At 39.4% G+C, this 14,382-nt stretch overlaps 1 protein-coding gene across 5 annotated transcripts in view; it reads left to right on the forward strand.

Annotated features, from left to right (window-relative positions):
- KATNAL1 (katanin catalytic subunit A1 like 1) overlaps positions 1-14,382 on the forward strand; it is a 98,916-nt gene that overhangs the window by 57,178 nt on the left and 27,356 nt on the right. For 4 of the 5 annotated variants that reach the window (XM_039254818.1, XM_039254793.1, XM_039254811.1 and 1 more), the window contains exons 5-9: positions 3,117-3,244; positions 3,621-3,726; positions 9,485-9,643; positions 10,358-10,484; positions 13,283-13,417. In XM_039254818.1, coding sequence (XP_039110749.1) covers positions 3,117-3,244; positions 3,621-3,726; positions 9,485-9,643; positions 10,358-10,484; positions 13,283-13,417 — 655 coding nt within the window. The remainder of the gene's footprint in view (positions 1-3,116; positions 3,245-3,620; positions 3,727-9,484; positions 9,644-10,357; positions 10,485-13,282; positions 13,418-14,382) is intronic. The other variant, XM_039254826.1, reaches the window with a different exon arrangement.

The raw sequence follows: 14,382 nt of genomic DNA on the forward strand, positions 1-14,382 counted from the left end.
CCTGCTCTCTCTCTCTCTCTCTCTCTCCTAGAAATTAAAAAAAAAAAAAAAAAGCCATTTTGATGACTTCCCAATGTAACCAAATTATTTATTTTTAGTTTCCCTTAATCTTTTTTTTTAATAGCCTCACCATTTTGACTTGTAAGAGTTCCTAGAATCTTTTTGAGGGTACTTAATTTGTGTTCAAATCTCCTCTCTACCTTTGATAAACTTTGGATTCTAGGGCAGGTCATTTGACTGGCTTACACCTACATTTTCTCTTCTGCAAATTAAAAGGCTTGACCCTGAGTGCTGTAACAGAGGCTTTTCTTTCTCTACTTCTTCTCCCTCTACCACATCCTTTTCCCACATGGTAGGGAGAAGGATCATTTACAAATGTAAGTCATATCCTGTTATTTCCCTACTGAATACATTTCAAAAATTTCCCCATGTACTTAGAATAAAATCCAGACTCCTCCTTTTGACCCTATTAGGGGCCTAGGTGAGCTGGACTCTGCCTGTGTCTCCAATCTGTTTCATTTGCTCAATACCTTTTAGCCACACTGACCACTCACATTTTTCATAGCATTTCACAGTTTATAATTATGTGTGGTTTTGTTTTGTTTAACTTGTTACTTGTTCCCCCTACTAGACTAGATGCCCATTGAAGGCAGATAGTGTCTATGCATCTACCGATAAAACCTAATGCACAATGAAACTTGTTAGACAGATGCTCACATATTTATCATTCTTAAAAATCCTCTGATTTCTGTTTCTTTCAGATAAGTGTACAGCTTTTTCTTTCCCTCGGTAGTATTTATCAAGTCTTTCCTACCACTTGGACATTCATATTAAAATGGATGTCTACTTATATTTTTTAATAGCAATTTTTTGGTAGGTCTTAAATTGCAATGCCATTTCAAGGCTTAAGTCTCATATAGCTGTTTCTGTTGCATTCTTTAGCTGATTTATTTCTAGAAGAGTTGATTTTTTAAAAAGTTTATTTATTTATTTTTGTAAAGAGAGCACGAGCAGGGGAGGGGAAGAGAGAGAATCCCAAGCGCAGAGCCCGATGCAGGGCTTGAACCCACGAACTGTGAGATTATGACCTGAGCTGAAGTCAAGAGCTGTACGCTCAATGGACTAAGCCATCCAGGCGCTCCTAGAAGAGTTTTTAAAGTGATTACAGTTTCCAGCGATTTGTTTGAATGTGGCTTTGTAACTGCGCCCTACCTGTGTTATAAAATGTGATTCTAGGCTGAGCTCATTTTAAATTTGTAGATGTTATGTTTGTTGCGTAGGTATGCCAGAAATTTACTCTTTTCTTTTTTAATGTTTGTTTATTTTTGAGAGAGGGAGAGAGACAGAAACAGCACAAGCAAGGGAGGAGCAGAGATGGAGACACAGAATCCAAAGCAGGCTCCAGGCTCTGAGCTGTCAGCACAGGGCTCCACGCAGGACTTGAACTCATGAACCGCAAGATCATGACCTAGGCTGAAGTCATGAGCAACCTAGGCACCCTGAAATTTACTCTTTTTAATAGTGTCAGTATTGATATCTGTCATCTGAAATACAAGAATCTTTCTGAAAATTTAGCTTAATAGTGTCACTGTGCTACCCAGCAACAGAAAATTATTCATTTTTTGGGTTGAGTCACCAAGATAATTCTTTAGTCGTTTACCTAGTGGTTTAATGAACTAGAGCATTTGCCCAAAGGGAGCCCTTTCGTCCCCTGTCAGCACTTACAGTGCAGCCTGTGGTGTATCTCAGATGAAGTGTGGTAGGAGGGTTCATTCTGTTCTCTCTCTTCAGATTTAAGCTTAGGATATTGACTCTTTTTTTTTTTTTTTTTTTTTTACTACTTTCCCTTTCATTTTTGTATTTGACAGTAACTGCGGGGCTGAAGCTCTGGGGAGGTATTTGGCTCTGTCCCCTGAAGTAGTTCCAGTGGTTGAACTATCTCTAGCAACTGAGCACATTTCATTTAAAGCTCTTCAAAGCTGAGTAAATCTTGGCAGAACCCCATAGAAAACAACATGTAATTCTTTTTTAAAGCCACCATATTATTAAGTAAAGAATTGGGGTAAAGTATATTGCTTTAGTGGTCTTAATAGTACTATTTAAAAAGGTCCTTTTACCATTATCATTACAGTGGCTTTATGATATGGTCCAAGGGCCTTACTAGGAAGAAATCCTGAATCCTGAGGGGTGCTTAGAGTAACAGGGCAAAGGCTTTGTAAGATACAGTTCAGAGTTCCAACTCTTTCACCATCCACAGCCTCTTCCTGGTTGCTGTGAAGGAGGTCATAGTTTGTAAGGCTCTTAAGCTGTAAGCTGACAGGTAGGCCTGAGGTGGTCTGATGTTGTGTAAAGGGCATGGGTTCGGGGAGTCAGGAAGAGCTGCATTAAAATCTCTACTCTGCCATCTAATAAGTGTGGTTGATTAAGTTATTTCACCTGAGTCCTAGGTCCTTATTTGTAAAAATAAGGATAATAATACCTACCTTGTTGAATTAAATGAGATAAGTTATATGTGAGATTTATTGGCATGTAGTAGGTTCTCAGTAAATTAATGTTGTTTTGTCCTTTGCATTAATATTCTGTGTATTCTCTGCTGGTGGTGGAAATTCTCTGCATCCACAAATTCAGAAGTATCTAGCAAGGGTCATTTTAGTGTCACTTGCAACTGTCCCTCCATGGATGTAAATTTGAAGGGAGGGTATAATAAAGTTGGCCAATTCATCTGTTTCTGAGGAAATGAACAAGGAAGGATGGCATTTGGGTAATCAGAAAACATTATCTTGAAATAATGAAAAATGATTTTAAAAAATGATTTACATTATAATATTTTGAAAGCTCAGTGATGTTAATTAAAATTATCTTGGTTTTTTTGGTGTGTTTTTTAGAAATGTTTATTAATTTTGAGAGAGAGAGAGTGCATGAGTCAGGGAGGGGCGGAGAGAGAGGGAGAGAGAGGGCAGGCTCCACACTGTCAGCACAGAGCCCGATGCCGGCTCAATCCCACAAACCGTGAGATCATGACCTGAGAGAGTTGGACGCTCAACCAACTGAGCCACCCAGGCGTCCCTAAAATTATCTTTTGTTATTAAACAGTACTTTTTTATACCTGTCTCCAGGGAAGGAAGAATATGCAAGACGGAGCAAGTGATGGTGAAATTCCTAAATTTGATGGTGCAGGCTATGATAAGGATCTGGTGGAAGCCCTTGAGAGAGACATCGTATCCAGGAATCCTAGCATTCATTGGTTAGTCTTTAATTTCTTGAATTAAAGTAGCAGAGAAAGTAAGTTACTAGTTGGCCTGGTGGGAGTCTTTTCTTCTTACCCACTAATGTCCTGACTGTGACTTCATCCATAATATATTAGTGTGTAGAATTGATAGGACAATTCTTCTTTAAAAATATAATCAAGACATTTTACATATTAATTTGCTGTTGACATAACTGACGAAGGTTGTTCTTTGAATAACATGTCCTAATTAATAACTGCCGTACATTTTCACTGATCATTTTATGCACTATTAATTAATGTTCTTAATATAATAATAGCTTCATAAATAAAAACTGAAAAGAATTAGTATTGCCCCTAAGAATAAACATGAAACTTTGCTGTTGTTGCAAAGGGATGACATAGCAGATCTGGAGGAGGCTAAGAAGTTGCTGAGGGAAGCTGTCGTTCTCCCGATGTGGATGCCTGACTTTTTCAAAGGGATTCGAAGGCCATGGAAGGTGAGCATTTAAAATTAGGATAAAACAGGTATAAATATGTGGCTGACGTGAGAATGAAAGACAGTATTATGGTTGCTTTACATGCTTGTTAATGTGGTGAGTAGAGGCTGGAAGAGGTTTGTGTACCCCCAACTACCCGTATTTGAATTTGTAGTTGGGGAACGTCGCCTCTGCACGGCAAGTGGGGGAACTGAGTGTTGATACAACAGTCTTCAGTTAAGTCACTCCCCTCAGGTTTGCCAAGCTAGGGATGAGCTTTAAGAATTTTCTAGATGTTGGTTACTACAAATAAAAAGTTAAGCAAATTAAATAGGTAGCCTTTTTATTCATTCATTCATTCATTCACTCATTCATTCATTCATTCATTCAGTTATTCATTTATTTGGTAATCTGTACACCTAACATGGGGCTCACACTCACGACCTCAAGGTCAGGAGTTGCCTGCTCTTCTGACAGAGCCAGCCAGGTGCCCCTAAACAGCAGGTAATCTTATAGAATAAGTGTTTGATCGAATAAATAACCTTTCTAAAAGTTGGCGTATTTCTCACTAATAATTGTTTTGATCACTTCATATAGGCATGGTATAATTCTTTAAAAAAATGTTTTTAATGTTTATTTACTTTGGAGAGAGAGAGAGACACACACACACACAGAAGTGTGAGTGGAGGAGGGGCAGAGAGAGAGGGACACACTGAATCTGAAGCAGGCTCCAGCCTCTGAGGTGTCAGCACAGAGCACGATGTGGGGCTCAAACTCACAAACTGCAAGATCATGACCTGAGCTGAAGTCAGAAGCCCAGCCAGCTGAGCCACCCAGGCGCCTGTAGGCATCACATAATTCTAAGACCTGCCCTCTACTTTAGAGTAAAAAGCCTGCCTAGGGCTAGTTCCTAAACCCATTGTTTTTATTTTGGCATCATAAAAAGAACCTTCTAACAATGGCTGCTTAGAGCTTTGTTTGGTCTTAGTCATAGGCAAATCTGAGTGGTAGGGTGAAATAAAATCGTGATCTTACTTTGCCCTTCTGAATTACCTAGGAAGGTCTGTTTCTCTTCTCAATATCTCTTCCTTTTCTGACAAGCCTAAAAGTAAAGAGGGTATTCCAAATAACTTGAAATACCCATAGCATTTTGATTGTCTTCTACAATTCAAAAACTTATATAGGCTGTTCTAGATCTATCAAACTTTGGCAACATATTACTGTACATTCCTTTTTTATTATAACTGTTAAAACAATATTTAAAAGAGAGAGAAGTAGGTATTTAAATGAGCTTTAAGACAGTAGGAATAGTAGGTATAAACCTGTCCATCACGATGGGCCCCGTAAATCTTTTTTTTTTCTTAAGTTTATGTTGAGAGAGAGAGAGATCGCTGCGTGAGAGCGAGCAGTGGGGAGAGGCAGAAAGAAATGGAGAGAGAATCCCAAGTGGACTCAGTGCTATCAGTGCAGCCTGATCAGGGGCTTGAACTCATGATCTGTGGGATCATGACCCTGGCCAAAACCAAGAGTTGGGTGCTTAACTGGCTGGGCCACCCAGGCGCCCCAAGCTCTGTAAGTTGGAGGGTGGTTTGCAAAGGTAGAAAGATCAGCTTGACCAGAAGTACGGCAGGTGGAGAGAGAGAGATGGTGGATTTGTGAGAGATGTCTAGAAGGTAAATGATAAACATTATGACTAATAGTTTATAGGGATGAGGAAGAGGCACAAGTTGCATGACCCCTGAATTCCAGACTTGAATTGAAGGAGTGTGCAGTTATTTCGGACACCAGCTACCCCACATTGGGCCAAACCTCATAGGTTGGGGGCACTTTTCCATGGGACTGTCCTCACTTCAGATGCCAACTACAAGGTTGGGCATCCCCAGGTCACCCTCACTTCTGGCCAGCTGGCTATACATTTGGGGGTTCTTACTACCCCTTTAGATTTGGTAATTCTCCAGAATGACTCACAGACCATAGGAAAGCTTTGTATTTACAATTACAATTTTATCATAGCAAAAGGAGGCAAATCAGATCTAGCCAAAGGAAGAAATGCGTAGGGGCAAAATCCAGAAGATGCCGGAAGTGAAGCTTCTGTTGTTTTTTTCCCCCATAGAATCGGGTTGCTTCACCCTCCTGGCACATGGGTGTGTGACAATACAGAGTCCTGCCAAGGAGGAAGCTCACTCAGGCTTCAGTGTGAAGGGTTTTTATTGGGGTTTCATTACATAGTCATGATTGATTGAAACACTGCCCATGTGTCTCAATCTCCAGTCTCCTTGCTCTGGAGGTCTAGTTGACATCACATGGCTCAAAGTCCTAACCCTCTAATCCCATGCTCGGTTTTTCTGGCAAGGCCAGCCACCATCTGAATCATCTCATTAGCATAAACTATACAGCAGCCTACCATGAGTCACCTCATTAACATAAAATTTCAGGATTCAAATGAAACAACAAAGACACTCCTGTCACTTTGGAAATTCCAAGGATTTATGGTCTTTTCCTCACAGGAACTGGGGGGAAAAACAGCTAAATTCTTTATCATGCAGCATGCATACTATGCACTGATACTGGAAATTGAGAAGAGGAACAGGTCTAAATAGAAACAAAGTATGCTTAGGTAAATACTCAGCAACTAATTGGCAATGGAGATGTGGAACTTAGGATGGAGTTTGGATTTAAAATTGTCATAATACGAATGTGGATGAGATTGTTCAAGGAGGGTCTATAAAGGGGAAGGAGCAAAAGGTTTGGAATTGCTGTGAGAATGTGAAGGGCGGAGGAAGAGGAGACAAAAGATGTGAAAGGCACTGAAGAGAGTCTGGAGGAGGAGTATCAGAGACGGGACAGAGTCAGAACCAGCCCCGGGAGCAAGCATTCCAGGAAGAAGGGAATGAACAGGCGTCAGCACCATCAGTGGACGGAGAGAAGGAAAAAGACAGGAGTTGAAAAATGACCCTCGGGTTAGTAAATTAGGTCATTTTAGTGAATTAGTAGAGGTGGAAGTCATTTTGTAGCTCATAGAGAAAAAATAGTAAACGTGCACCATTTCTTTAAGAAGGTTGGCCAAGAAGGGAAGGTGAGGTGGATAGTAGCTAGCGGTTATGTGGGGTCGAGTGGAGGAGGTTTTGTTAACAGGACAGACTTGAGTGTGTTTATATACTGACGGAAGGTGCCAATAGAGAAGGAAATACAGGAAACCGAGGGGATAAGTGAAATAGTAATGTCGTGAGGAGCTGAAGTTTATAAATACTGTACTGAGGAATCTATCTATGTACAGATGCTCATTTTGGAAATTAGCTCCTGTTGGAGGTATCCACACTTAAGCACATTACAGGAACCAGGAGGACATTCAAAGGGGATGTTAGAAAAAGAAATCATGAATTTTGCTATAGCTGGGCTTATACTGTTAGTTGTTTTTACAGTGTACAAAATATCAGTCTCATGCAAAGGAAAGATTAAAGGCTCCTTGCAAAGCAAAAAATACTTTTTAGAAAAGTAGTGTTTTAAACCCTAGTGACCTCTGTTCCTTCTAGGTGTCAAAATTCTATAGCTGTGTTAACCTTAAAAATAAAACAGTTACTTTACCAGCAAAAAAAGGGGGTTATTTAGGAATAGCAGAGAACTGCAATTTAGGACAAGCAAGCTATGGCAGAACCATAGGCAAGACTGGAGAACAAAGGAGAGGAGCCCTCGTTTATAGAGGAAAGGGGAAATTGGGAGGTCGGCTGCAAAGAGAAAGTGTGCTGGAGGGGCGCCCGGGTGGCTTAGTCAGCTGAGCATCTATCTGACCCTTGGTTTGGAGCACTGAGTTGGGCTTTGCACTGACAGCAGGAAGCCTGCTTGAGATTCTCCCTCTCATTCTCTGGCTCCCTGCACTCCCTTCATACTGCTCTTTCTCTCTCTCAAAATAAATAAAAAGAAAAGAAAAAGAAAGTCTGTTGGAGCAAAGTGTGAGGTTAAAGTATAGCGATTTCTCATTGGCTGGGTTATGGCACTCTCTCATTGGTTGGACTGTTGCCAAGGGAGGAGAAAAACGTTTCTTCCTCCTGCTGGGGTGGTGAAGTAGCTCAGGTAGCGGAGACCTGCAAGACAGATCTCTTCCGGTTGGGTCTGCAATCGACTGGGGGTTGTAGGGTGCGAGGGCTCCCCCTTCTGGCCTCCCAGCTCTATTTTAACCGAGTTTTCCTGTTACTACTTTCTACACTAGAAAAGGGTTTGGACAATTTGTGAATTTCTGAAACTTTTATGTGCACATAGTTTTCAAAATTTAAATCCCCAAAAGCTTATTAAATGGAAAGAATTAGTAAGATCATCAACTATTACACAAAAGAAATGTAGTGTCAACCATATATCTGCACTCCCATTAAAAGAGTCAGAAGAGGGGCACCTGGGTGGCTCAGTCGGTTAAGCGTCTGACTTCAGCTCAGGTCATGATCTCATGGTTCTTGGGTGTGAGCCCAGCGTCGGGCTCTGTGCTGACAGCCAGCTCAGAGCCTGGAGCCTGCTTCAGATTCTGTGTCTCCCTCTCTCTCTGACCCTCCCCTGCTCACACTGTCTCTCTCGCTCTCTCTCTCAGAAATAAATAAAAACATTTTTTAAAAAAGTGTCAGAAGAAAATAGGAAGTATTTGAAAATCCAGTAGTCTTCAACACTAAAGGATTGGTGTTCCTGGATATTTTTACTCTATATTGATTTAGTTTTACAGAAGTTTTTGTTTGTTTTCAGAGGTGAGAAATAAGTAAAATCTAGTTTTTAGTCTGTGTTCTATTTAGTGGCTCTTTCATCGGTAACACTTTTTATATAAACTATTGTCTAGCACATTAAGCTGACGAAATGCTAGCTAAATTGGTTATGCTTGGATTGCCACTGGATTTCAGTTACCTTACTAATAAGTGGATCTATTTTTGATTAAAAACTGTATATTATGTGTTGTGGAAGAAAAGTTTTGTCCCTTAGGAGGGCAAGGGATATGTAATTCTACTAGACGTGGTAGAAAATGTTTTATGTTTAAATAGAGCAGTCATTTAAAAAAGTTTTTTTTAACATTTATTCATTTTTGAGAGACAGAGTGCAAGCTGGGGTGGGGCAGAGAGAGGGAGACACAGAATCCAAAGCAGGCTCTGGGCTCTGAAGTGTCAGCACAGAGCCTGACACAGGGCTTGAACGCACAACCATGAGATCATGACCTGAGCTGAAGTCAGACGCTTAACTGACTGAGCCACCCAGGGGCTCCTAGAGTAGTCATTCTTAAGCAGTGCTCAATTTCAGATGTATCTTCTCCCAGCTTTAAGAAAATTGGGTAGGTTTTTTTTTTTAAAGCTTATTTATTTGTTTTGAGAGAGAGAGTACAAGTGGGGGAGGACCAGAGACGAAGAGAGAGAGAAATCCAAGCAGGCTCCACAGTGACAGCACAGAGCCCAATGTTGGGCTCAAACTCGTGAACCATGAGGTCATGACCAGAGCTGAAACCAAGAGTTGGACGCTTAACCAACGAAGCCACCCAGGTGCCCCTGGGTAGGTTCTTTCTAAATGTATCAGGAGATTTCTTATTGTCTGGGCCTTTTATTGTAACACCTATCTCTGACTACCTCAGATTCGAAATCAGTCTTCATTTCTTTAAATCTATGAAATGATACTCATGTCAAATGAACCATGATTTTGCTGTGATAATTGGGTTTACCTTTTGATGGGAATTTTTATGTACGTCAATAGGTGATGATACTTTATAAGAATGCATTTTAATCTGATAAAACATTTAATACATCTATTGAAATTTCAGGGTGTACTGATGGTAGGACCCCCTGGCACTGGGAAGACTATGCTAGCTAAAGCTGTTGCCACTGAATGTGGCACAACGTTCTTCAATGTTTCCTCTTCTACACTGACATCTAAATACAGAGGTGAATCTGAGAAGTTAGTCCGTCTGTTGTTTGAAATGGTGAGTGATGATATATATATTCACATTTCAAAGTACTGTCTGTGTAGACAAATGATATCCCTATAATCTAGACCCATTCACCTGGGTATCTGTTTTTTAAAAGGGCAAATGGACTTATAGTTGAACAGTTCTTGACACACGAGTGTGGAGTAGTAGGTTTTGTGGAGTAGTCGAATGTGTGGTTTCCTCTCTGATGTAAGACAAGGCCCTTCAGCATCCTTTCCAGGGAGAGTTGAAGGCACTTTGGAATTGTGAGTGTTTGATATTTCTTTGTTTCTAGTGAGCTGATTGAGCAGAGTATTTAAGAATCAAATTGATCTGTCATTAAAGTTTGTTCCTTTTTCATAAGTGATTTGCAATAGTTATTTAAGAATGTATATGTAAGGATGGAGATTGGTAATTTATCTTTAAAAAGATTTGTGTTTTGGAAATTTTCAAACACAGAATGTATAAATAATCGTACTATGAATCCCCATATATGACACCCACCTTCACCAACCATATAACTTTTATTTTTAGAAATTTACTTTATGTACTATAAATGATTTAATCTCTGCTGATAACCAAATGGTGACATTAAAGCAGTGAGAAATCTCTGCTCTTTTTTATTATTATTTTTTTTACCATTGCTTTAGGGAGGAGGAAATGGCATTAAAAAATTCAGATTATTTTATGAGCTTATTGAATGGTTTCTTTAAAATATTTTTTACTAAGGCTAGATTTTATGCACCCACCACGATCTTCATTGATGAGATAGATTCCATCTGCAGTCGAAGAGGGACCTCTGATGAACACGAGGCAAGTCGCAGAGTCAAGTCGGAACTGCTCATTCAGATGGATGGTAATTGGTATTTAATTACTGTTGCCAAACTGTTTTATTTCCTTTTGGAATGTTGTGTAGATTCATATTGTGGAAATCCTCAGTGAAGGGACTAGAAGGCAGCCCGAATTTATTTGCAGTCATTTGTTCACCCACCCATGTGTTCACGCATTCAGCAAAAGCATTTATTGCGTACCTGTTATGAACCGTGTACCCTTTCGGCTTCTGAAGTTACAAAGAAAAGGAATGTCAGGGCCTGCAAGGGCTTAACTATTAAGAGCAGAGGTTCCAGAGATGTGGTCCAGGGCCCCAGGGGTCTTTAAGACCCTTTTAAAAGGTCTGCAAAGGCTGAACTATTTTCATGATCATATCAAGACGCTATTTGCTCTTTTTCATTCTCATTCTCTCCTGAGAATATGGTGGAGTTTTTCAGAGGGCACAAGACATTTAGGATGTCATAGTAGATGGAAAGCAGAAGCAGATATGAGAATCCAGCTGTTTTCTGTTGAGTCAGACATTAAAGAGATTTACAAAAATGTGGGAAAATGCCACTCTTCTTACTGATTTCCTTTTGGTTTTGAAAATCAGGGTTATTTTTCATAAAATGCTATTTATAGTAACAAATGGTAGATTCACTGTCATAGTAAAATGAATTAATCTTCTAAAAAAATTCTCCATTTTAATTTTTAATGGTAAATATTGATAGTTATATTCCACACAGACAAAAGCTTTTTGGAGCTCAGTAATTTTTAAGAGTATAAAAGAGGCCTGACGAGCACCTGGGTGGCTCAATCGGTTAAGTGTCTGACTCTTGATTTCAGCCCAGGTCATGATCTCAGGGTTCATGGATTTGAGCTCTGCATCAGCCTCTGTGCTGACAGCTCGGAGCCTGCTTGGAATTCTCTAAATAAGTGAATAAATAAATGAACTTAAAAAAAAATAAAAAGCATGAAACCTAAGAGTAAAACCACTGGTCTAGTTGGGAAGCAGACAACTTAACACATTATACATTGTGTGGTAGAACTAAACTCTGGGTGTAGTGAAAACACAGTAGGAAAGGTACCACCCGGACCAAGGGAGTCATGGAAGGGAACAGGCGAGTTGGGCTTTGAAGCTTTTGTTTTTCAGACAAAGGAATGGCATTGAAGGAAGAGAGTGATGGGCCAGAGCCTGCTTTTAGAGGTTTATTATTATCCTGGTGGTTGTGTGCTGTATGTAAAATGTGTTAGTATCCAGAATGCGTTGTTTCAAAGCAAATACGGTTATACACCAACTGGGGATACTTCCTGAATGCTTGTAGTGTATGTTATATACGGTGCCTGGCACTATAAGATACATGGCCTTCCTTCAAAGCGTTTATCATTTTAATTTCTGCTAAAGTATGAAAGAAAAGAATATGTTATATTTTGAGGGAGGGATCTAGAGGAAACCTATCAGATGTTTTAAAAATATCACTGAATATAAATTTAGCTGAATTTCATCAAGGTGTGTTTGTGACTACTGTTCTGTTGATTATTAGATTCTTTTTATTTTTTTGAGAGGGAGAGATTGGGTGCAAATGAGTGAGGGGCAGAGAGAAAATCCCATGAGGGGCAGAGAGAGAGAAAGGGAGAAAGGGAGAAGGAGAGAGAGAGAAGCAGGCTCACCCAAAGCAGGTCTTGAGTTCACCCACTGTGGGACCCGAACTCATGAACTGTGAGATCATGACCAGAGCCAAAGTCAGATATTTAACAACTGAGTCACCCAGGCACCCTGGATAGCTTGATTCTTTGTGGCAATGGTTGAATCAGGAGTTTAGTAATAATTTATTAAGAAAATACCATATTGAACTGGGTTGCTTTAAATTCACTACTTTGTGGGGCGCCTGGGTGGCTCATTCTTTCAGTTAAGCGTCCAACTTTGCTTCAGGTCATGATCTCACAGTTCATGGGTTGGAGCCCTGCATTGGGCTCTGTGCTGACAGCTCAGAGCCTGGAGCCTGGTTCAGATTCTGTGTCTCCCTCTCCCTCGGCCCCTCCCCACTCACACTCTGTGTGTGTGTCTCTCTCTCAAAAATAAATATTTTAAAAAAATTTTAAAAATATAAATTCCCTACTTTGTTATGCCAGGCTATAACTAGAAACTTTTATCAATAAAGTTTGTGACTTTTTTATTTTTTTTCCACCACACATTTTCTAGAGTTACACATCTTCAGATTGTGTAATCCGAAGTTTTTTATTTAAAATTTTAATTCTGGAAAAGTAGACTCAATGTGCGTGTATTTGGTTTGGTATAAAAAGAAATGGTATTTTCAGTAGTGACTGATTATTAGGTTTAACCTGAAATTTTTTGTTCATTTTTAACAAGTCACTTAGAAGTTTGAAGGATAAAATTACTGCAGTATAACCCGTCACGTTGTGATTATGTGCTAGTACATTCGTAGATGTGAATCTTCTTCTTTCTTGCTGAGAAAACAAATTGGACTAACAACTAAAACAAAACTTTTTGAGGAATTTCATGATTAAAAAAAATAAGGAATAAAACACCATGATCTCCCATGCCTTTTCTTTTCAGAGCAAATAAATATACATTCATTTTCTAACAGGAAAAAAAAAAAAAGGTTTTTCTTATTGGATTAGAGTGTGTGAATTGTTACCTCCTTGTTATATAGTTATCTGTTGATGTGTCTGGTTCTGCCACCATTCAGAGGTCAGAAGGACTGCATTATTTTCGTCATTGAGCCTCTGACGCAGCCTGTGGCTGATGCTTAGAGATGTGGGTTGAAGGAGAGAATAAAGGACTGTAAGAAAAACTCCTTCTTTTACCTTTACTCTTCATAGGAGTTGGAGGAGCTTTAGAGAATGATGATCCTTCCAAAATGGTTATGGTTTTGGCTGCTACTAATTTCCCGTGGGACATTGATGAAGCTTTGAGAAGGAGATTAGAAAAAAGGATATATATACCTCTCCCAACAGGTATGATGCCTTCCTTTTACTGTATTTTTCTTTTTCTTTTACTTCCTATTACCTTTTTTGATTTCTGTAAGAATTTAGTTCATTGGCGTTCTACTTCAAGGTTGTAGTGTCACAAAACCAATTTGTAGTAGGTGGAAAAATAGGACACAGTAGCAGTCTGTCGCATTCCTTACATTTCAGAGCAGTATTCATGTTAGTAAATTTGATAAGATACCTAAATTTTTACTTTTATTTTCTTGAATGTTTAGTTTTGAGAGAGAGAGAGAATGAGAGAGAGAGCAAGCACATGCAGGCAGGGGAGGGGCAGAGAGAGAGGGGGACAGAAGATCTGAAGCAGGCTCCAGGCTCTGAGCTGACAGTAGAGAGCCCAGTGTGGGGCTCAAACTCACTAACTGAGATTCGGAACTGAGCCAAAGTTGGACGCTTAACGAACTGAGCCACCCAGGCGCCCCTAAATTTTTACTTTTACAATCCTCATTAAACCCAATTCATTAAAAATAAAGTTCTCTTGGGATTTTCATCAAAATATGCTGCTTTGAAAAATATAATTCATCCTATTGATGACTGTTGAAATTTTCACAAGTGAATTTTTTTCTTTTTATATTGAGATAAAATTTAAATCTTAAGTGTGTCATCTGGTGAGTTTTGACAAATGAATATTCCTGTTTCATCAGTACTACATCAAGATGTAGGATATTTCTGCACCTCAGGAAGTTATTACGTGCCCCATGTCAGTTAATTCAAACCCTTAATGGACATTACCTTTCCTGATTTTTGTCACCATAGATTAATTTTACCTATTACTAAACCTCATATAAATGGAATCGTAACATATGTAACTCTTGTGTGTCTGTTACTTTCACTCACCATAATGTTTTGAGATTCATCCACACGGTTACATGTATTGATACATTCCTGATAAGATTATGCCACAATTTACATATTCCTTTTTCAATGAACATTTG

Source organism: Hyaena hyaena, unplaced genomic scaffold (genome assembly GCF_003009895.1).
Source record: "Hyaena hyaena isolate Hyena2069 unplaced genomic scaffold, ASM300989v1 scaffold_11, whole genome shotgun sequence".
In the NCBI taxonomy this organism is placed as follows: domain Eukaryota; kingdom Metazoa; phylum Chordata; class Mammalia; order Carnivora; family Hyaenidae; genus Hyaena; species Hyaena hyaena.